Source organism: Haliotis rufescens, unplaced genomic scaffold (assembly GCF_023055435.1).
Source record: "Haliotis rufescens isolate VD_foot unplaced genomic scaffold, xgHalRufe1.0.p SCAF_2, whole genome shotgun sequence".
In the NCBI taxonomy this organism is placed as follows: Eukaryota; Metazoa; Mollusca; class Gastropoda; order Lepetellida; family Haliotidae; genus Haliotis; species Haliotis rufescens.
The window spans coordinates 18,247,015-18,270,578 of NW_025963890.1; the positions used below are offsets into that span (position 1 = coordinate 18,247,015).

At 40.1% G+C, this 23,564-nt stretch overlaps 1 protein-coding gene across 1 annotated transcript in view; it reads left to right on the forward strand.

Annotated features, from left to right (window-relative positions):
* The window catches only part of LOC124138843 (ATP-binding cassette sub-family D member 3-like), a 69,599-nt gene extending 58,763 nt beyond the window's left edge, over window positions 1-10,836 (forward strand). Inside the window, exons 21-27 of the mRNA XM_048399724.1 lie at window positions 899-964; window positions 2,916-3,029; window positions 3,664-3,714; window positions 4,190-4,234; window positions 4,892-4,996; window positions 7,966-8,022; window positions 9,060-10,836. Of these exons, the coding sequence (XP_048255681.1) occupies window positions 899-964; window positions 2,916-3,029; window positions 3,664-3,714; window positions 4,190-4,234; window positions 4,892-4,996; window positions 7,966-8,022; window positions 9,060-9,137 (516 nt within the window). The 3' untranslated portion in view covers window positions 9,138-10,836. The remainder of the gene's footprint in view (window positions 1-898; window positions 965-2,915; window positions 3,030-3,663; window positions 3,715-4,189; window positions 4,235-4,891; window positions 4,997-7,965; window positions 8,023-9,059) is intronic.
* Window positions 10,837-23,564: the final 12,728 nt, after the last annotated feature.

Here is a 23,564-nt window from a genome sequence, read left to right on the forward strand (position 1 = left end):
TGTGTGTAAATGCACTTGATTGCATATTCATAGATATTTCATTCTTGTGGCCACGAATAACGAACACAAACACAAAGTTGCCAGACAATCTTTTAAATACTATATTTTAATGATGGCTTTTGGTATGTAAAATATTTGGCATATTAAGTAAAACCAGTGAGTCACTTTTGACCCTTTCAGTGGCAGTGACTCCTATCATATCCAGGTTACACCAAGTTGTTTGTGGCTCTGTACCAAGGCCAACATGCAGAAGCTCATTGATTTGTGCTGCCATCAAGTCACCATGCACATTCTGCCATTGTAGTCCAGTTTGACAAACAAATCAAATCTTACTTTTCAAGGTTTCAGATTCTTTTCAACTGGAATGATATAGAATGTCTCATCAAAATCGATAAGAATGTTCTAGAATGTCCTAATGCCATTTGTTTCAGGTTTTTTACACACTTAGACAAAAAGGATCACTGACACAATTCAATTTTTAAATACAATTGCCATTGCATGTGTTTGTGACAGATGCCACCAGTGGAGCAGGATACTGTCACTTTTTTTTCGCGAACATATGGTCACTAGCTTGATATTGGTGTTAGAACCTACACCAAAATGTCGCTCCTAATTGTAATAAAGAAGTTGTTCATCCATATATCTTATCCTTACTTAGTACTCCAACTTCTAAATGCCTCTCAAAGAAGCTATATGGTATCATTACTATTTGATAGTGATCGCTTTTGTCACTTTTATAAGGAAACAGTAGTTTTTTGTTTTTCGGCCTAACATAGACAGCTATTTTGTTATGACAGGGATATCCATGTAAACATGTTTTTATCAAGTATTCTCGGTCACTCACTAACCCAGTTGCTTGGTGACATGTTGATTAACATGGTATTTGTTGTCCTTGCAGCTCTGGCCGCTGTTTGGCGGAACCCTCACCAAGCCAGAAAAGGGCAAACTGTTCTATGTCCCTCAGGTGAGACAATGAAAATGGATTGTTTTACTTTGAACTTTGTACATTTATTGGAATAGGTTGGGTCGTGTTACCCATTACCATTGAAAGTAACAGGCAAGGCATAAAAAGTATGGAGGACCATATTGCTGAGATATGGTTGATCTGTGTATTTTTTGTGTGTTTTAAAGGGTTAATGACTTTGACCTTTCTGTCACTGTGAACTTGTTTTTCAGTTTTTGGAATATTTTGAACTAAGAAGGGAGATTTATCCTTATTTTTTTGCCTTCCACAATGTCTAAACCTACCAAACACCATGTTTAACGCATAACAGAAATCTTTTATTCTTTTTATCGTCAATATTTAGTATTAAGGTGCTCAGGGAATTAAAATGGCTGAATGGACATAACATGGAATTGGAGGATCATTTGGAAGTAGCTCCTCAGGCTGGGGTGGAATACATCCACGGTAAAAGCTGACTTAACTAGGGTTTGGTTTAATTTGGAATTGAGCTGAATGTGTGCCATCTGATGCTCATGCTATCAATCACTGGTTTGTCAGTTATTTATAGGGTGACTTAACAGCTGTATTGAATTACTGACTGAGGCATAAAACAACATTCGCTCATTCTATTTTTTCTCAATGCATGTCCAACTACATGCAACGTTATATGAAAGAATCAGGTGTTCTTTGACTTATTTTGAGTAGTATATTTGTATTTTTGGCTTAACGTTTTACTGGTTACGCAGAGATAATCCTGCTTATAGATGTGTTACGGTTTTATGGTAAAGAGATTTATGTTTATGTGCATAGAGTAATTTCATGTTTCTGACTCATAAACCTGTTGGTTTTAAATTATTACGTCATGCAGAGATAATCATGCTTATAGATATGTTGATGTTTTTTCATAAAGAGATTGATATTTATGTGCATAAAGTGACTTCATGCTTCTAACTCATAAACCTGTTGTCACTGTCACTGTTTGTTATTGTCTGATTTGAAATGGAGGTGATTGTCATACCCTGCTGGCATAGTCAACATCCTTCATGTTGTAACTGGGGTCATGGGTGGCCCAGTTGCCTAAGGCGCAGTGATTCGCTGTGCAGTGTTGCGTCCCTTGGGCATGCCAGAAACCTATCATTGTGGGTTTGAATCCCGGTTCGCCCCGATAATGTTTCTAGGTTTGTCAGCACCATACCCGTGCTCGTGGGTTTCACTGAAGTGGTAAACGTCTTAGACCTGCATCACTTCCGGCTTTCCTCCCACATTAAGCTGACACGCCACAATATAACTGGAATACTGTTAAAAGCGGTGCTAAACCCAACTCACTCACTCATGTTGTAACTGTTGCTGATGTTATCACAGTGATGAGGTTTGACAACAGGGAATCACTTGTCTCTCATCCTTCAAATAGGTTGACAGTTTTGTTTTCGTTTCTGAGAAGCAGATTTATTACCAGTGTTTCAAAGGGATGCCGTATAAAACGGCTTATGACGTCTATGACCCTGTCAAGCATGACCTTTGCTTGACATTTGGAGGGACAAAAGGTCCAAAGAACGTCGCAACAATGCATGACCTTGACATGGTAAACAAGATACTGATGCAAATACATTGTCACATCTTGTTTGTAATTGTTGCTCAAAATAAAATGGTAAAAAAAATTGAGGGTATCTAGCAAATATTTTTAAGTTGCCAGACGTGTGGGGAATCTGGTTTAGAATTGGCCTGTAGCAAGCTGTGCTTGTAATACATAGCTAGCATGTCAGAGTGTGGATCACTGCTCATGTGCAACTGAGACATGTCTCTGTGTATTAGGATGATCATTAACTGCTAGATTGACATATATCCTAAGAAATAGCTAGTAGACAAGCAAAATGTGCATCAAGCTTGCTTGGACTACCAAGTTTCTCGAGCCTAGTTTCCGTATTGTGTTGAAGAACAGATAACAAACAGAATCTGATGTTGTTGTTTGCAGCGGCCATACATGACAGTGGGGACACTGCGAGACCAGGTCATCTACCCTGACGCACACACTGACCAGCTCAGGAAAGGGGTCAAGGACACTGACCTTGCTGAAATCCTAAGCAAGGTGAAGGCTAAATCAGGGGCTGCTTGTTGATAGACAATGTTCAGCACATTTTTGTAAACCTTGCTATAGAGATGATTAAGTACTGAATCATGCATTAATTGCCATCATAAAGAAGAGCATTTGTTTGAACTAAATTATTCAATTTAGATACATGTATTTTTTTACAAATATGTTTTGGTAGGGCAGTGGTTAATGTGTTCTGTCAACACCGACATTGCCCAAACATTTTTGCATGCCTCCAATGTTATGATATACTACTCAAAAGAAGTTAAGGACCATCTGATTCTTTCCAATTACTATGGTTATTATGAAAGAATTGTGTGGTCCTTAACTTCTTTTGAGTAGTATATATGCTATAGCTTGGGGGCACCAGTGGCCCAGTCGTCTAAGGCACCACGATTTATTGTGCCGAGATGAGTCCCTTAGAAACCTATGGTTGTCTGGAAGAACCCCAGATTCGCACTGATTATGTTTCTTGGTTTGTCAATGCCAGACCTGTGCTCAAAGGCGTGCATCTCTGCAGGTTATCCTCCCACATTACGCTGAAACGCTGTGATATTACTGAAGTACTCTTAAATCCTGCTCACTCACTCCCTCCCGTCTGTCCCTTAATCACCTGTGTTCCGTGTTTCAGGTCCAGCTCGGCTACATCTTGGGCAGAGAAGGAGGCTGGAACTCCATACAGGTCAGTGATGTTGAGGATCTGGGAAGGTGGGCAAAAGTCCTGTAGTTTAACAGAATAATCATTATGAATTATACACACTGCCAAAAGAAAAGCGAACCATAGAAACATGTATAGAGAAGTATGTACATTAAGAAGAGGTGTTTCCAATGTGTACCAATTAATGACAGAACTAACAATCAGTCAAGTCAAGAGTTTGCTTCACGTGATTTCCAATCTTTACACGCTAATCCTGCACAAGACAAACGGTGCATCTCGAGTCATGGACCTATGACATCAATGAGGTAATAAGGAATAAACTACTAAAAACTCAGAATTATGTATTACCCCTGGTATATGTCTGAAGTGAATGAAGGGTGAAGACAAAAGCTCAGGGCTTGCACCATTCAGCCACTCGGGACAGATGATTTTCATTTCCTCTTAACTCATTGGTTATTCTCAAAGTATTCCTGAAAGTTGTTCTCTTTGTTTCTGCCAGGACTGGATGGATGTGCTGAGCGGTGGGGAGAAACAGAGGATAGCAGTAAGTACAGTCATGTATGGAACTGGCTGTGTGTTGAATGGTGAAACGTTAATGGAGGTAGCTGGGTACACTAGAGGTTAAGTGTTTGCTCATAACACCAGATCCTGGCTTTATTTTCCAACACATGGGTATAATGTGTGACGCCAATTGCTCATGTCCCCTCTGTGATATTCAGGGGCGGTCTGGTAGCCAAGTGGTTAAAGCGTTCCCTCATCACGCCGAAGACCCGGGTTCAATTCCCGACATGGGTACAATGTGTGAAGCCCATTTCTGGTGTTCCCCGCTATGATATTGCTGGAATATTGCTAAAAGCGGCGTAAAACCATACACACTCACTCACTCCGTGATATTCCTTGAACATTGCTAAAAGGGGCAAACCCATACTTGCTCAGCCCTGTAAAAGGAGGTTAGTTTTACGTAAAGCTTGCACTAATCATGTACCCAGAGGCAAAACTGAGTACATTGAACTGGTTGAAATTACAGTGTATTGAAAGAAAAAATTTCTATTTGAATCAACATTTAATTAAACTGCTCAAGTTAATGTATACAATTCAAGAGAGGGTGGATGTGGAGATGGATATTTGTTAATGATGGGAAATAACGGTAGAAGATGCTTGTATCTACAATGCATTGACACATTGCTGGTGTTGTCTTTAGATGGCCCGACTGTTCTACCACAAGCCACAGTTTGCAATCCTGGATGAGTGCACAAGTGCTGTCAGTGTGGACGTAGAGGGCTACATGTACAACCACTCCAGAGAGGTAGGCTTACTACACTGTGTGATGACCCCCATTGGTAGGATTACTACACTGTGTGATGGCCCCTATTGGTAGGCTTACTATACTGTGTGAAGACCCCCATTGGTAGGATTACTATGCTGTGTGATGGCCCCCATTGGTAGGATTACTTCACTGTGTGATGACCCCTATTGGTAGCATTACTATGCTGTGTGATGGCCCCCATTGGTAGGATTACTTCACTGTGTGATGACCCCCATTGGTAGGCTTACTATACTGTGTGAAGACCCCCATTGGTAGGATTACTATGCTGTGTGATGGCCCCCATTGGTAGGATTACTTCACTGTGTGATGACCCCCATTGGTAGGATTACTATGCTGTGTGATGACCCCCATTGGTAGGATTACTACACTGTGTGATGACCCCCATTGGTAGGCTTACTACACTGTGTGATGACCCCCATTGGTAGGATTACTATGCTGTGTGATGACCCCCACTGGTAGGATTACTACACTGTGTATTGACCCCCATTGGTAGGATTACTACACTGTGTGATGACCCCCATTGGTAGGCTTACTACACTGTGTGATGACCCCCATTGGTAGGATTACTATACTGTTTGATGACCCCCATTGGTAGGCTTACTACACTGTGTGATGACCCCCATTGGTAGGATTACTACACTGTGTGATGACCCCCATTGGTAGGATTACTACACTGTGTGATGACCCCCATTGGTAGGATTACTACACTGTGTGATGACCCCCATTGGTAGGATTACTATACTGTGTGATGGCCCCTATTGGTAGGCTTACTACGCTGTGTGATGGCCCCCATTGGTAGGATTACTACACTGTGTGATGACCCCCATTGGTAGGATTACTATACTGCGTGATGGCCCCCATTGGTAGGATTACTATACTGTGTGATGACCCCCATTGGTAGGATTACTATACTGTGTGATGGCCTCTATTGGTAGGCTTACTACGCTGTGTGATGGCCCCCATTGGTAGGATTACTATACTGTGTGATGGCCCCCATTGGTAGGCTTACTATACTGTGTGATGACCCCCATTGGTAGGCTTACTATACTGTGTGATGGCCCCCATTGGTAGGCTTACTACGCTGTGTGATGACCCCCATTGGTAGGATTACTACACTGTGTGATGACCCCCATTGGTAGGCTTACTATGCTGTGTGATGGCCCCCATTGGTAGGATTACTATACTGTGTGATGACCCCCATTGGTAGGCTTACTACACTGTGTGATGACCCCATTGGTAGGATTACTATACTGTGTGATGACCCCCATTGGTAGGCTTACTATGCTGTGTGATGGCCCCCATTGGTAGGATTACTATACTGTGTGATGGCCCCCATTGGTAGGATTACTTCACTGTGTGATGACCCCCATTGGTAGGCTTACTATACTGTGTGATGACCCCCATTGGTAGGATTACTACACTGTGTGATGACCCCCATTGGTAGGATTACTATACTGTGTGATGGCCCCATTTGTAGGCTTACTATACTGTGTGATGACCCCCATAGGTATAATTACATGTACAACTACAGAGAGATAGGCTTACAATACTGTACCACAATACAATACCCCCTTGAGTGCCTAACCCAGACTGGCTTATTTAAAGGCAGCTGTGATATAGCTAGAATATTGCTCACTTTGGAGTCAAATAGCATTCTCTCATAAGATCTTGTACACAGCAATGCTGCCACATAGAGAAAACATAATGTGTTCCAGTGTCCCTAAACCCGGAAACAAATAAGGAAAGATCACCCAATGCTAGAATGTTAAATAGGTAATTTAGTTCAATTGCCTAATAATATATGAAACTTCATATGCTTAGCTGGATCAAATGTTTTTGAATAATAATTGAAACTGAAGATCCATATTTATGATTATGTATTGGTTGCGTGACATGCGTTTCCATTTCAAGCATGACTGCAAGTGCCTGCAGCTGTGCATGTAATTGATGCAGGTATAGAACAGTAATAGCTACATCAGTGTTTTGGTCACTCAAAAACTCTTGCTTTATACCTCTGGGACAGAGTAAGTTGCTAAGACTGTGCATGTTTGGAGAGCTGACAATATGTTCATTGGTTGGTCACAATGCATGACCTGGCTGATTGTGTGTCATCATGGATCAGTACTTGTGGTGTTAGCTTGGTCCACATGGCTGAGACTTGATTTCTCAGCTCACCTAGGGCGGTCGGGTAGCCTAGTGGTTAAAGCGTTCGCTCGTCACGCCGAAGACCCGGGTTCGATTCCCAACATGGGTACAATGTGTGAAGCCCAACACTGGTGTCCCCTGCCCGTGATGTTGCTGGAATATTGCTAAAAGCGGCGTAAAACCACACTCACTCACTCTTAGCTCACCTGAGGGAAACTCAAGTGAGCTTGTGTTGTGGCCTGTTTGTCCATTGTGCAGTGTTAACACCTTCTCGGGAACCACTGGACCAATGAAGCTGAATCTTCCCATGTAAATAACGATACCCAAACTTGTTCAAGAGGTTTAAATCCAACTTTTAATATGGCCAGCGCGGCATCCAAATATTTCCACAAAATGGAATATAATTTCGCACATGTCTAGTTGGTCGTGGGACTGAACATGTATGTTCCGTTTTTCTCGATATTTTAAATGTTGACCTATATTTGACTTTTACACTTTGACCATGCTCCTAAATTCTCTCGAAATGCATTTCCTTGCACTGTAAATGTCACCACAGAAACTTGTTCCCACCATTGATGACATCTGAATGTGTCCAAATCTAAGTTTCAACTGTTATATGTTGTTAGTTTTCAGTCGTCCATATTTTAAGAGAACTTTCTTGAAAATACATGTACTGACAACAGCCTTTTTGAAGTGTCTATCTTTGTTGACATTTTAAGCTGTTGACTACATATATGGTGACAGTGTATATTGTTCTTGTAGATGTATTATTGTGATATAACTCGTGCATCTCCTTGTTCCAGGTGGGCATCACACTCTTCACTGTGTCACACAGAAAGTCTCTGTGGAAACACCACGAGGTGAGATCATCCTCCTGTAATTTGTCACATCATCACCAAAACACCATCAGTGGGATCGAGTATCCTGGGTGCCGTTGTACAAAACAACCTTAGCACTACGACATTCGCAAGTCTATGTTAAGGTGTGGGAGTTACGATCACCTAAGCGCTAAGATCGCTTTGTACAACGGTACCCTGGCCAGAATAGATACTTCTTTCATGGTTACTTCTCTCATGCTTTTTCACCAAGTAGTGAAGTGTCCAGTTAGATAACTGGGAATGTTCAATCTTCCAGCGTCTAACAGGCACCTTTGGTTGTCTACTCCCCAGGGAGCTGAGAAAGCAGTTTCAATGCACATTGATAAGATGGTATTATTTTCAGTGAAACGGGATACAGTAAATCAGAAAGTGTGTAACCATTGTTGGCACCCACTCTATTAAAGGACAAGAATAGCTTTCTGGGGCCCAATGTATTTACCCGTAATACCCACTGGTTGTCCACTTTTTGTTCCACAATTAGTTGGTCAGGCTTGATGGCTTAGTTGATAGGGTGTCATATCATACCATGAAGATATGGATCGTTGCTCATCATATCAATCATTGGATTGTCTTGTCCAGATTACGCCCCTTTAGCACGGCAGAAACCTATGATTGTGGGTTCAAATCCTGGTTCGTTCAAATTATGTTTCTAGGTTTGTCAGCACCATACCTGTGCTCGTGGGTTTCACCGAAGTGGTAAACGTCTGAGACCTGCATAACTTCGGGCTTTTCTCCCACATTAAGCTGACAGGCCGTGATATAACTGGAATACTGTTAACAGCAGCGTTAAACCCAACCCGCTCGCTCGTCACTCTTGTCTAGATTCAATTATTTACAGGCTGCCATCATACAGCTGGAATATTGAGTTGGGTGATAAAATAACTAATCACAGCCTCATTTCTGTAGTGACGTACCTTTATCTGCTACATGTCAGACTTCAGCATGAAGCCTCACTCTCCTATAACTGTTGAGCGAAACTTTGCATCTCATTATAAAACAACATTGTTTACGTGTTCCAGTACTACTTGAAGATGGATGGCCGAGGAGAGTACGAGTTCAAGCCCATCACTGCCGACACCACCGAGTTTGGGTCTTGACCTTCATGATTCCTAGAACATGATTAAATTAATCCTGAAATCTGAAAATGTTTTGACACATAGTGAACTGGGACATAATATTGATATTTTATATGATTGTGCCTTTTAGATCTGTAGATCATGTTTATTATTCTTATTAGAATCATGGCAAGTTTTTTTTTATTACCATTCTTACTCTCCATAATCTGCCAGTAGGCCAGCTTTGTGTGCAACTGGAGATGGATGTAGAGCAGGGACAAATAGCCTAGCTTGAGTTGTTTGATACACGTCCAGTGAATTGATGGGTGTAAATTATTTTGTGATCACCAGAAGTAATGCTGAAGGGGTTGTTGTGCTATAGGATCCTACAGAAGAATGCACAGGCACCTAATCGTAACAGAAATGCACCATGGCCAGAATCTTAATACAAAAAATTGGTCTGTCCACTGCATGGTAACAATGCAGCTGGAAGTCAATTACAATGTTTCCCTCACCTTTATATGGACACGTTAGCTCGTCAGATACCAGAACTATTCACTACTTTCATAAAATTGAATTACATGGGAGCTCGTTTAGTATTCTTTATTAGACTAACGCTCAGTCTCTGTTTCTATCAAAATTATATATTTTCAAACAATCTATTTAGACTGAAAAGGAGCCCCAGTGAGAGAAAGATTCTGTTTGAAAACCTAGACTTGCTTCATTTAGGGCTATAGCATTACAGGTAAGGGTTCAGGTATCTGTCTGTTGTCTGATTTTGTCAGGGGTGCAAATAAGTGCACAGAACAGTGATAGTGCTATAGGACCATATGAGACAACAACCACTTCAGCTTTAACGCAAACATATTTATAAAATGAATTTCTTAGTAATATTATATGACCAGTTGACAGGAATGAATTTCAAACAGAAATACAATAGGTACCATTTTCTGTTACACACTAACTCTAATGTGTCGTATTGTTTCATGTAACAAGTCAGCATTCATGATCTTGTTACTGATTAGTTTTGAAGATATATCCTGTCAAAAAGAATAATGTGGAGATTTGTTATCTATGTCTTATGTATATAGATGTTGAATATGATTTTTGGAGTGCAGACTTACTGTTGAGGATTTGTGTTGTAACAAGTGTTTGAAATACCTTAATATACTACTCCACTTTTGATATTCTTTTCTTTCCAAGATGAACAAAATTACTGGTAGCAGAAAAACATTCATAAGCCAAGCATTAACAGTTTACAACCATCTGAACACTTCATGTAGAATCTATCGTCAGTATGCAAAGTTGAAATATCTATTGCAATTACAAGAAACAGATATCTTCATTAGTTCCGGAAATGGAAAGCACTAGCAGAAGGCTAAATAAAATAAAAGAATTGGTTCTCAGGCAATGGTTTTTGAAAATGTAGTGCAGGCGGGGTCTGTTACTTTTTGGTTGTTCAAACTGGTATGATACCAAATAAACAGTTGTGTACGATCAACCTGGGAATAGTTTTTCACAACTGTTGGACTTAAAATATTTAAGGATTTTAGGGTTTTTTTAAAATGGAAATAAAAACGAAACGTGGGCGGTGCCTGAGATTATTAATTTTTTTAGCCTAATGCATTGCCATATAGCCCAATCTAATGTCTTTTGTGCATTTCAAGCTGTTTTGTTTGTTAAAAAAATGAACATGTATCATACATTGTATATTAAATGTAACATATCAGTCTTTGGAAATTAAAAAAATTCAGATGCAGAGACAAAATTATTTTCATAATATGTCTAAATACATGTAGAAAGGCACTTGAGCATCCCTATCAAAAGTGGGGTAGTGTATATAACAGGGAAATGAACCAGCAGCTCTTCCACAGATCAACCCAGCACTGGAATGCATTCAAAGTAACATTCAAATGTATAGATGACAATTATATTGTTATCCCCCGCCGCGCGAAAGCGCGAAGCGGGGGATATAGTATTCACGACCGTCCGTCCGTCCGTCCGTCCGTCCCACCTGTTTGTTTCCGCGATATCTCAAGAACTAAACACTGGATTGTCTTCATATTTGGAACTATGGTGTATATACAGACACCGCAGACACCAGTCGGTTTTGGTGACCTTGACCCCATTTTCAAGGTCACAGCAGGCAAATCTGCTTTTGGAGTTGGAAAACGGTGTTGCCGCGATATCTCAAGAACTAAACACTGGATTGTCTTCATATTTGGAACTATAGTGTATATACAGACTCCGCAGACACCAGTCGGTTTTGGTGACCTTGATCCCATTTTCAAGGTCACAGCAGGCAAATCTGCTTTTAGAGTTGGAAAACGGTGTTGCCGCGATATCTCAAGAACTAAACCTCTCGATTGTCTGTATATACACCATAGTTCCAAATATGAAGACACCGCAAACACCAGTCGGTTTTGGTGACCTTGACCCCATTTTCAAGGTCACAGCAGGCAAATCTGCTTTTGGAGTTAGAAAACGGTGTTGCCGCGATATCTCAAGAACTAATCGCTGGATTGTCTTCATATTTGGAACTATAGTGTATATACAGACACCGCATACACATGTCAGATTTGGTGACCTTGACCCCATTTTCAAGGTCACAGCAGGCAAATCTGTTTTTGGAGTTGGAAAACGGTGTTGCCACAATATCTCAAGAACTAATCGCTGGATTGTCTTCATATTTGGTACTATGGTGTATATGGCGGGGATATTTCGTCACTCTGTGACAAATACTTGTTTACACTGTTTTGACGCATCCTTTTGGATGCTAGCATCTTGATGAAGCTATGAGACACATAGAATCTATGTGTCCATTCTTCCATGTTGAACGTCGCAATGGTGTGAATATAGATGTCATGGATACAAGTTTCTTGTTATTACCTTGCCCAACCTGTATGTAATCAAGTAATTAACAATGGATCACTCTCAATAGCCTAGAAATATATTGGAATAACTTATTAAAGAAATGCATGGTCTTGGGTTGGGGGTCTTCACTGACTCCTTGCATCTCATGGTATTTTTATCCTGGTGAAGTGTTTCGTGCAAATGCATTAATATTGACATGTAAGTGGTTGTTGTGAACATAAAATATTATTTGATATTTTTTCCCAACATGGTCATAAATTATGTGAAGTTAGTTAGAAAGTAATTACAAAATATTATTTGTCCACCTAACATATAACTGAGCAGATAGTTTTTTCAAACTCTGATCATCACTGTTATTGTGTTTGGTTCTTGTTTGTGTGGCCTCTGTGAAACATTCAGTCTTGGACTAAATGATAACAACAGTTTGAGACATTCTTATCTATGGAAGACCTTTAGGGCCAAAGCATTAACTTTTCTCTCTTGAAAATTCATATTCTTGTCTGGCAGAGTGCCAGTTAAAAGCACCAATGGAAGCAATTTGGAAGTTCATTTGCCGAAATTGAATTTTCAACACAGTATCTTGAATTTTCAACCAAGTATAGTAACTTTTTAACTATCTTGAATTTTCAACATAATGAAAAATTGGCATGGACTTAATGGCCTTTGTACATATCTCACTCATTTGCACACCATGTCAAATAAAAACATTCACAGCAAACTGAATACATGTTCCTCGGATCAACATCTTTTGTTGTTAATTTCATGTTATTACCAGTTTGTTTCCTGATGATTATCTGATGCAGATCAGGTGACAACTACATGTAGTTGCAACAATGACCCCACCTCTCCATCTTGCTAGAGATGTTAAACATATAGTAGGTTCTTAGGACCCTATAGTTCTGTGAAGGTCAGTTGCTTGTGTTAGATAGATCAAGAAAAATGTGTACTGTGTTCAAAATAAGATTGTTTGTTTGTTCAGAATCTGACATATTCTTAGGGAACACTTCAATAGCTTGATGTCGGATAAAGATCTTAATTCTTATTTGGGGGAAGGGGATTGACAGGTTTGCTAAATCAACTTCTATATTCAAGGGTTTAACAGCTCAAGTCAGTAAACAACAGCTCAAATTGCTGTATGATTGCCCTAGACTTGGTGGTATTACTAAAGTGATCATGATTGTTGGTATCAGGAGATGAATTCACTACCCAAGAACATTGTGCCACTTGACAAACCTTCCTTGTATGTTTGTGTCAGTGTTGCTCAACAACATCAGTTGGGCAGTTGGGCTGCTTTTAGAAAATGTATGCAATTGTGCAATATATTTTGTTGTGAAAGAATCAGTTTGAGGATGTCAACATTTTCACAATTAACTTCAACAGGGGTATTACTGAAAAGTTAACATCATGTATTTTTTGGGTTGGTTTGAGACTAACTGACAAAAGAAATAGAGTTATGAAAACATACTTTTGACAAAACAAAATGGCAGACTCTTTATTATTCAATAAGGTAAAATGAAGAAAACATGAGAATTCATCATGGCTGTTCATAAGAAATGGTGAATGATACACATAAAATGTTTACTCCAAAAACAAACATATCTTTTCAATATCGTTTCGCAAACATACTTCTGTGATGGTGTGACCAAGGTTCTTTTATTCATTAGTAGAAGTACAAATCTGGAAGTTGAAAAATATTTTGTGTGTTTTTTTCAACCACCTACTTTGAATTTAAGCCAAGACTTTTGTAAATCAACTAAAAAAATAAAATACCTTTATCCTTTATCCGACATCAAACTACTGAACCGTTCCCTCACTCTGTCATGGCCTTTGACATCCAGAGAAACATTTAATGGCCAACTAGTCCAGTGATGAATATCATTAATTGCTTGCTCAGCTGTTGCCTGTTATGCCTGTTTACATAGCAACCGTTTGCTAAACATACTCATTTACACTCAATGCACAAACATTGATGTGCGAACTGTTTAAAACTGAGGAAATATTTTGAATGATTCTGACCCAAGGTTTTAGAAGGAAATGTATGGTTATCATAGCTCGTAATGTGTGCACAGTTTGAACCATTCAGTAACTGTCAGTACTGGCATTTTGTGGACAGGACACTGTGACTAACAGTAGTATCACTAGTATAGAACTTATCAGCTGTAACTTTTGTATGATCTGTACTGTGTTTTTACTGGAATACTGAAGTCATGGGTAATTTAATTTATGCATAATGTGTTTTATGTATAGAACACTTGTTAATTACCTTATGTTTTGTGTACATATTTCAGAAGTTACAGTCCATCTCACATGATACTTCCTCCTGTGATCAACATAAAACTGGTTTGATGAACAAAACATTATTAAATAAATATATATTTTTATCCAGTAATACCATGTTGTTATCTTTCAACAATACTGATGTGATTACAAATATGTTGATTAATACTTTTTTCAGAAATGTTTAATTATTCTGTGTTCCTGTCTACTGATCAGGAATTAACACACGTTTTTGTAATGTTAGAATAATTATATGATAATGAGTACACTGCTCATATTACCATGGTGTTCTTCCTGTCTGAACACGTTATTCAAACAGTGAAGGTCTGAAAGTCGAAGTCCTAGAGAGAAAGGACAAGGCCCTTGTTTGATAAACGCCCTCTGCATTATTTTAGAAATGAGATAAACATTTAGAAACCATCGTGAAAGTTATCGTTATCATGTTTGTTGTTTAACACCACACACAGCAATACTCCAGCTATATGACGGTGGTCTGTATATAATAGAGTCTGAACAAGACGATCCAGTGATTGACATCATCAGCATCGATCCACGTAATTGGAATAAGTCAGTGAGCCTGACCACCTGATTCTGTTAGTCACCTTTTACGACAAGCATTGTCACCTTTTACGGCATTAAAGTTATCAGATATGTTCCAATGAACTCTACTTTGACTTTGATCATATCATCATGTGCATGTTATGGATTGTACTGGGTAAGAAATAGGTTTGAAGAGTAGGCAAAGATGTGTCAAATATGCTGACTTTTTGAGTCTTTGATCAATGTTGATTTTCTCAGGGGATAAAGACAAACAAATTAATCTTGGTTCAGACTTGCTCATAGTCTAGATTTGGACAAGCCCTGGTTTCAAATTGGTCCAGGGTATTTAATACAATAGAATGGACATATAATATACTGGTTGACTGAGGATGGTCTATCAGTATCTGGAAACAGAACTAATTGTCATATAATGTAGTACTTAAGCATGCACTCTCGTCATCTGTTGTTTCATAACCTGTCCAAGTTTATCCATATGGTTTTATGTCATAAAATGTGTGAGTTTTGTTACAAGCTGCTTTGAAACTTGCCCATGAAGCAAGTCTTTAAATTATGCACTTTGTTTATGCACTGAATTCGCCGTATTAAGCACCCCGCTCCAATAAGCTCCCCAGACCTACATCTAAACCAATATGTGAGTAGCTTTTATAAGCAACTGTTACTAAGCCCCAAACTTTACATAACAGCCGTGATTTTCTTGTGTGTATTGATTATTTACACAAAACACAGCTGTGAAGGAGGGGTATATATATGCTCTGTAACTATCATCAAAATGTTTTACTTTCATCAATGTTTGAACTAAGTTTATTGTGTACTGCTCGATCCCTGACAAAGTTAACTTGTGTATGGTTTTGATAAGCACCCACCCTTTGTTAATTTCTAACTGCCGGGAATGCTTGTTATGGCGAACACAGTAAATTTAAAGAACTCTGTGTCACCTGTTTGCAGCGCTTCCCACCATGGGGATTGGGTCTGGAAAGGGGTCTCAGGCCTGGAAAGGGGTCTCGGGTCTGGAAAGGGGTCTCGGGTCTGGAAACGGGTCTGTACACCTATGAGCAGAATAATGAGGGTCATCATCATGATGTGGATCACCAGTTTGCCTGATCCAGACATGATTTACAGGTCACTGTGACATTGCTGGATATTGCTGATTGAAGCATAAAATACCATTCACTTAATCAACTGCGATTATGACCCGTACAATTAATTCATTCCAAATTTTCAACAAAGATAATAAAAAATGCAAATGAATTTGGTCAAGCACATCATTTTTAAAATATTCATCTTAACTTAGTTTATAAGATATAGTTATCCATATTAGTTATAGTAATGAATCCTGAATTTCAGGACCTGTGAAGATCCTTGTTAAAATTGGTCTTCAACAACCCATGCTTGTCGTAAAAGGTGACTATGCTTGTCATAAGAGGCGATTTGGCGGTCATGCTCGCTGACTTGGTTGATGCATGTCATCGATCCCAATTGCGTGGATAGATGCTCATGATATCAATCACTGGACTGTCTGGTCCAGACTCTATTATTTACAGACCGCCATCATATAACTGGAATATTGCTGAATGTGGCGTTAAACAAAAAAAACCACCTGAATTTCAGATGGGAATTCTATTTCTCTGTACATTACTGAAAGAGCTGTTATATACTCACAGCAAAACAAACCCACAAATACCATACATGTTGGTTAATATATGAAGAATTACTCATATTCAAGCGATAATTAGATTAGTTTAATGCACAAATGAACATATTGGTATGTTGTGTGTGTGACCGGCGCTCATGAACACACCACATGTGACGTCATAGATCCGTGATTGAGATGCACCATGTCTCATTCAGGAATAGCCTGCAATGTTTGGAAATCATGTGCAGCATATCGTGATAACTATAAAGACACTGTGGTAACACTTGACTGATTGTTAGTTTGTCATTAAGTGGTACACATTGGAAACATCTCTTCTTAATGTACACACTTCTCTCTATGTTTTCTATGGTTCGTGTTTCTTTTGGCGGTGAGTATATATAACAAGTATAGACCTCAGAGTTTTTTGTCTAGCATGTCGGGGCGGTCGGGTAGCCTAGTGGTTAAAGCGTTCGTTCGTCACGCCGAAGACCTGGGTTCGATTCCCGACATGGGTACAATGTGTGAAGCCCATTTCTGGTGTCCCCTGCCGTGATATTGCTGGAATATTGCTAAAAGCGGAGTAAAGCCAAAACTCACTCACTCACTCTAGCATGTCATTTAAGTGATACATATTTCATAGTAAAATATTTCCAAAGGTTGAGCTGTACTGTTGTCTACCTTAAGCTTTCATTTTTATTTCATGCATTTGTATAGAGTTTAGATAATATGACATCTGGAAATATCCACGAACGGAAACCTGCTGAACATTTGTTTTTCTGTTGCTAACAATCTTAAAATGAAATAATCTGGTATGTAAATTAACTTTTGTTCAGAAATGTTCAGAAATTAAATCTGATTGGTTATCTGATTGCTATTAATTAATCACATGTTTATTATAAGTGCTCTGGAAAAACATATCAAATGTCTCCATCTGCACATGCAACACAAGCTTGGACACAGCTTTCTTAATATTAGAGAGTGCTTTGTAGTACCACAACTGAACATACAAGTTCTAATTCATGGAGCAATCTGTGTGGAGGAGTCATGTTATCATCCCCCCCCCCCCCCCCCCCAATGGAGTGAGTGAGTGAGTATGTTTTTTAGGCCGCTTTTAGCATATTCCAGCAATATCAAAGTGGGGAACACCAGAAATGGGCTTCACACATTGTACCCTTGTGAGGAATTGAACAAGGTTTTTCGTTGTGGGGAGCGAACACTTTAACCACAAGGCTACCCCATTACCCATCATGGGGCATAGAGGGTTGCACTCCTTCCAACCATCCATCCATCTATCCAACTTTTTGGCAAACTGCTCTGGACACAAGGATGATGTTTTGCATATTATAAGGGATGATTATGTGGATTGAATTTAAAAACCAGGACAGCAAATATATAGTGATGCCCCTTGTTTAATGTTTTGGACATGGTGCATAGGATCCCAAAAGGAGTTTTCTCAGACACTGTGGATACAAGGACGTCATTTTGCATACATCAGTAAGGGACACACATGTAGATGAAGTTTGAAACACAGAATCTAACATTGTTGTTTTATAGAGTTATGGCTCTTGATGGACAATTGATCATAATGTCACTTGTACTCACTAGCTTTATGATTAATCACAATGATTGGTTTAATTAAATATATGAATACACACACATATATAAGTCTGGAAGGTAATTTAAGGTACCGACGTTTACTACAATATCTGAAAAAACTATCGGACCTACTCCAGTCAAAGTTGGTATGAGATTATTAAACAGTCATACATAACTGGATATTACATTTAAAGACAATCGGTGCATGAATAAAAAATCTGTCTATTTAGCTATCACTATATTTCATCAACAACCAGACCTGTTCGTCACGGGTGGAACGAGCATTCATTGAAACAGCCACCTGCATAATGCTACCCCTGCTTCACAGGGCCATATGACACAGTTGAACCAATAAACTCAACTCGAAAGGGTGCACGGGAATCACGCACGCACGAATACGGTGTTAGCTTTGGGCGTCTCAACGTGCGTGACTCCCGTGCACCCTTTCGAGTTGAGCTGATTGGTTCAACTGTGTCATATGGCCCTGTGACGCAGGGGTAGCAGAATGCAGATGCCTTTTTCCATTAATTACCTTCCAGACTATACATTTCCTTATGATTTAGTAAACCTATGGTCATATAGCTGGAATACTGCTGAGTGCTGTGTTAAACAACAAAGTAAACATAAACAAGAGGGCAGGGATATTGGTGACCTATTTTTACTAACAGGATCCGGTGACTTGATTGACTCATGTTGCCATTGTATCCTCATTGCGTAGATAAATGTTAATGATGTCAATCACCGGATTTGTCTGATCCAGACTTGATTATTTACAGATCTCCATCATATTGCTGGAATATTGCCAAGTGCGGGATTAAATAACAAATATAAAATAAAAACTTTGTCTCGTTTTTGTTTCACCAAATGTTAAGCTGTCAAAAGAGGGATGGCCGCCTGGCTCTCCTCAATAGGATGCCAAAATGTGTCCTTCTACAAAGTGTTGCCATGCATCCAATTTCAAACAAATAATTTAAAAGGCCATGCATTTCATGCTGAAAACCAATCACCAGTGGGTCTATCTTCAAAAGTTTCAAAGGCCATTGTTTCTCACCTTCTTCAAACAGTGTGTAATCTGTCAGAAATTCATGAAGAGGATCGATGGCTTCTTGGAAATCTCATCAATTAACGATGCTGACCCTGGACCCAACTCCAGGTTCACTGTACACAGGGAGCTGCCTATGTCTTGGCCTCCCACTGAGCCCATGATGGCGGCCTTGTCTGAACATGTCAACTGGTTGTGCTTTGAATAGGGCAGAGGATCCAACAGGACGTCATAGAAGTGTTCTTGAGTTTGGGAAACGGTTCCATCAAATACACCACTTTAGTCATGAGACAAAGTTGTCTCTTTGTAGATTTCTATTTCTTTCAGTGTTATTTTGGAGTAACAAAAATAGGTTCCATTCTGCAGGGTTTTTTTTGCTTTACTGCAAGTGTATGTTTTCTGATTGAGTAGAGATATATTTAGTTCAGTTATTAAGTTTTATTAATTCGGGGTAATATTTACTTTTATGAGGAATAAATCATATCATATTTTACCAAGAAAAGTAGATCGACATGCTGCATCCCCTGAATAAAACGTATTTTTGAACTGTTTGGCTGCTCCTGTCACAGGACAAAATGCATGTTTGCAGCCGTGTCTAAAATATATCATGTCTTTAACAAAAACTCCCCTATACCCCACACCACATTAGAAAATGGGCGATCCCTAACCTAACCGTCTTAAGTATCAGCTTTATCAACATTGAGAATGAACTAAATGACTTCAAACATTCACAAGTCTAAAAAAAATGTACGAATGTTGGTGTAGACATCTGACCACTTCTTCCATGCTGCACGGGAATAGACACTACATCTGAAGACTGGAACCCTTTGAAGTTGACTCATGAAAGTGGGCGCAAGTTAACCGGTAGTCTAAAGCTTTCACTGTACAAAACCAAGGGGCAGCCAGAAGCGGTTGGGGCTGGTTTTCAATCCCAGATTATCCCCGATTATAAACCAGGTCTGCGAGCAGGGTGCTCTGGATTTCACCAAGTGGCGATCTTCTCAGATCTGCCTCACGACCTCTCATATTGAGTCAACTTGCCGTGATAGAACTAAAATACTGTTCAAAGCTCACCGTCATCAAGAAGGTACATAGAGATTAAGATATGTTTCTTTGAAGATGAGAACGTTTTCATTCAGGAGAGACTTTGAGACATTTTATATATTTGAGCATGCACATGATTTTAGTGTCTGTCAAAGGGACTTGGGATTTTCATACCCAAGAAAATAAGTTCTTTCGTAAAGAACAACTTTTCAAAGTAAATACATTCTCAGCTGAAAAAGGCCACTCATTCATTCAGACAGTGTCCGACCCGTGAAGACCCGGGTTAGAGTAGGTCTTCAGCAACCCATGCTTGCCATAAAAGGTTACGATGCTTGCCGTAAGAGGCGACTAACGGGATCGGCTAGTCAGGCTTGGTTGATGCATGTCATCGTAGCGCAATTACGTGGATCGATGTTCATGATGTCAATCACTGGATTGTCTGGTCCAGACTCGATTATTTACAGACCGCCGTTATGTAGATTGAATATTGCTGAGTGTGGCATTAAACATCAAACAAACTAACAAACAATCAGACCGCGTGCGCTTGTGTGTGGCTGCTTATACTAGTCCGGACTAAAGCCTGTTTTATAGTGCTAGCCAACTGAGATACCATGCCGCAGTTTAACATGGATACCCCACTCAGACACAGTATACTGACTCCGACCAGTCCTTGTTTTAACCCCTTAATGCTGAACGCCAGCAAGTGTAACAACAAGTACCACTTTTTAACGTCTTTCGGTATGACGCGGCGAGGGGATCGAACCACCCACCTTCTAGCAGACACTCGTCCACTTGACGGTCCTCATGTGCTAGCAAGATATTTTGACGCAAGTGAGTGAGTTGGGTTTAACGCCGCTTGATGAGGGAGGAAAGCCCGAAGTGATGCAGGTCTCAGACGTTTACCAGGTGCACAGGTATGGTGCTGACAAACCTAGAAACAAATTCGGGGCGAGCCCGGGATTCGAACCTATAATCAAAGGTTTCTGGTGTGTCCCAGGGACGCAACTCTGCACAGCGAATCGCGGCGCCTCAGACGACTGGGCCAGCCGTACCCACTTAACGCAAGTAAACAATTTCAGATACTAGTCATCGAGCGCACGATCAAGGGTAATGTTCATCCCCAAAGCTAAATTATCGTGCTATTTAACGTCACGTTTTATTTAAGAAATCTATGCATTAGCTGCGGTAGCTAAAACACCAGTGTCCTGCGCAGAATGGGAATTCCATTATGACGTATTAATGGGACGTGTTACTTAAAGTCTTATCGACCGACGTGGTCTGGTGGTAGACCGTCCACCCAGAGAGCGGAAGGTCCGGGGTTCAATCCCCGGCCGCGTCATAGTAAAAGACGTTAAAACATGGTACTTGTTGGTACCCTGCCTGGCGCTCGACATTAATGGACTTGGAGTCAGTGTGTTATGTCTGAGTGGAGTATCCATGTTAAACTGCGACATGGTAACTCAGTGGCTTAGCACTGTAAGACCGCCATTACTCCGGAATAGTACAAACAGCCACACACATGCATGCACTTCGCTGTATGAGTGCAATAATCTTAAGATCCGGGGTACAATAGGTCTTCAGCAACCCATGCTTGCCCTAAAAGGCGACTATGCTTGTCGTAAGAGGCGACTAACGGGATCGAGTGGTCAGGCTCGCTGACTTGGTTGATGCATGTCGTCGATCCCAATGGCGTGGATCGATGCTCATGATGTCAATCACTGGACATCAATCACCAACCCCCCCCCCAAAAAAAAAAATAAATAAAAATAAAATAAAAATGAAAAATAAATAAAAAATACATAAATAAATCTTAAACGCGACGTTGTCCCCCGCGACATGAATACCCCACTCACACACGGTATACCGACTCCGAGCAAACCAGTCCTTGTTGGCCCCTTAATGTCGAGCACCAGGCAGGGTAACAACAAGTACCATCTTTTTACGTCTTTTGGTATGTGGCCGGGGATCTAAATAATGGGTCACGAAAAAGAACTCGAATAAAGTTATGCAGCTGATTTATCAGCTATAAGATTAACTTAACATTCACACGTTATTCAACCAATATGTGTAAATCAAATGCATGATATGTAATGTCGGTTATAAATTATTAAAAGATGAAGTGTTTGTGTCGTATTAAATTTTCCCAAATTATTTTGCCCTGAAATAATATTCCTGGCCTCATGTGGGGAAACTATGGTTACAGCACACCGCCCTGTTTGAGGCCGCTCAAACTGACGTACAAACTGTATGTGGTTGAAACGGGTAATCCCCGCAAAGAATGAATGGCGATAATTGAGAACAGTTGCGTAATTCCTTGTACACGATGAAATCGCTCCACTGTGGTGAACGTGTTTCGGTCAAAACATGTATCTCGAGTAATGCTTTTACACGGCCACTCTCTTGTGCACTGTTTCATCGATATGGTAAAGCGATGTGGACGACCTACGCCAATTCGGTATTTTGTCCATATTATATGGTACTAATAACATCAGTGCATGAAACACAATTAAAAGATCCAATGATAATGGATGTGACTTGGTCCATATGCACGCAACGCTATCTGGCTGAACCAATTGCAATGGGATCACATTTCACCCCACGCACTGATGCGGTATATTGGTTCGTGCAAATGTACTGCAGGGCTGCACGTCTCACATGATAAGAAATTTCCATGAGGTGCGGAAATATTGGAGTACATCAGGCATGAGCCGTGACTAACTGTTTCGTCATCCAAACAGAAACTGTGAAATTCGTGACTAGTTTTTTACGCAGTTGACGGGAAAATATACATTCGACCCATGGATCAACACCATAATGTTTACTTGTGTAGCCAATCCATAGAGCATTCTATTTCCAACTCAACACGTGATCACTGATGCGTGCGACTCCTTGCTAAACTATCATGACACTAGGAATTTCTATTAGACAGTACTCTCCTCTCTTCTTTTGTTTTGTTTTCTAATGCAGTGCATGCATATCTTGAGTGTTTTCTGTTTGTTTGTTGCTTAACGCCACAGTCAACAATAGTCCAGCTACATAATCGTGTTTGGTCCAGACAATTCAGTGATTGACATCATGAGCATCGGTCTACGCAAGTGGGAAACAATTACATGCATCCCGTTTCGCCTCTAACAATCCCGGTTGGTGAACGCCAATTCTAACCCAGGTCCTCACGGGCCCCAGGAGTGCTGAAACACACTTAAAGAATAGGTCCCCAGCAACCTATGCCGGTCGTAAGAGGCAACCAAATGGATCGGGTGGTCAGACTTGGTGACTTGGGCGATTGTGAGCCATCGTACCCCGACCGCGTGGATTGTTGCTCTCAATATCAATCACTAGATTATCTGATCCTGGCTCGATTATTTATCTATTAGAAGTTTGCTAAAATTACAATTACAAACATACACAAACACACATACATACATACATATACACATACACA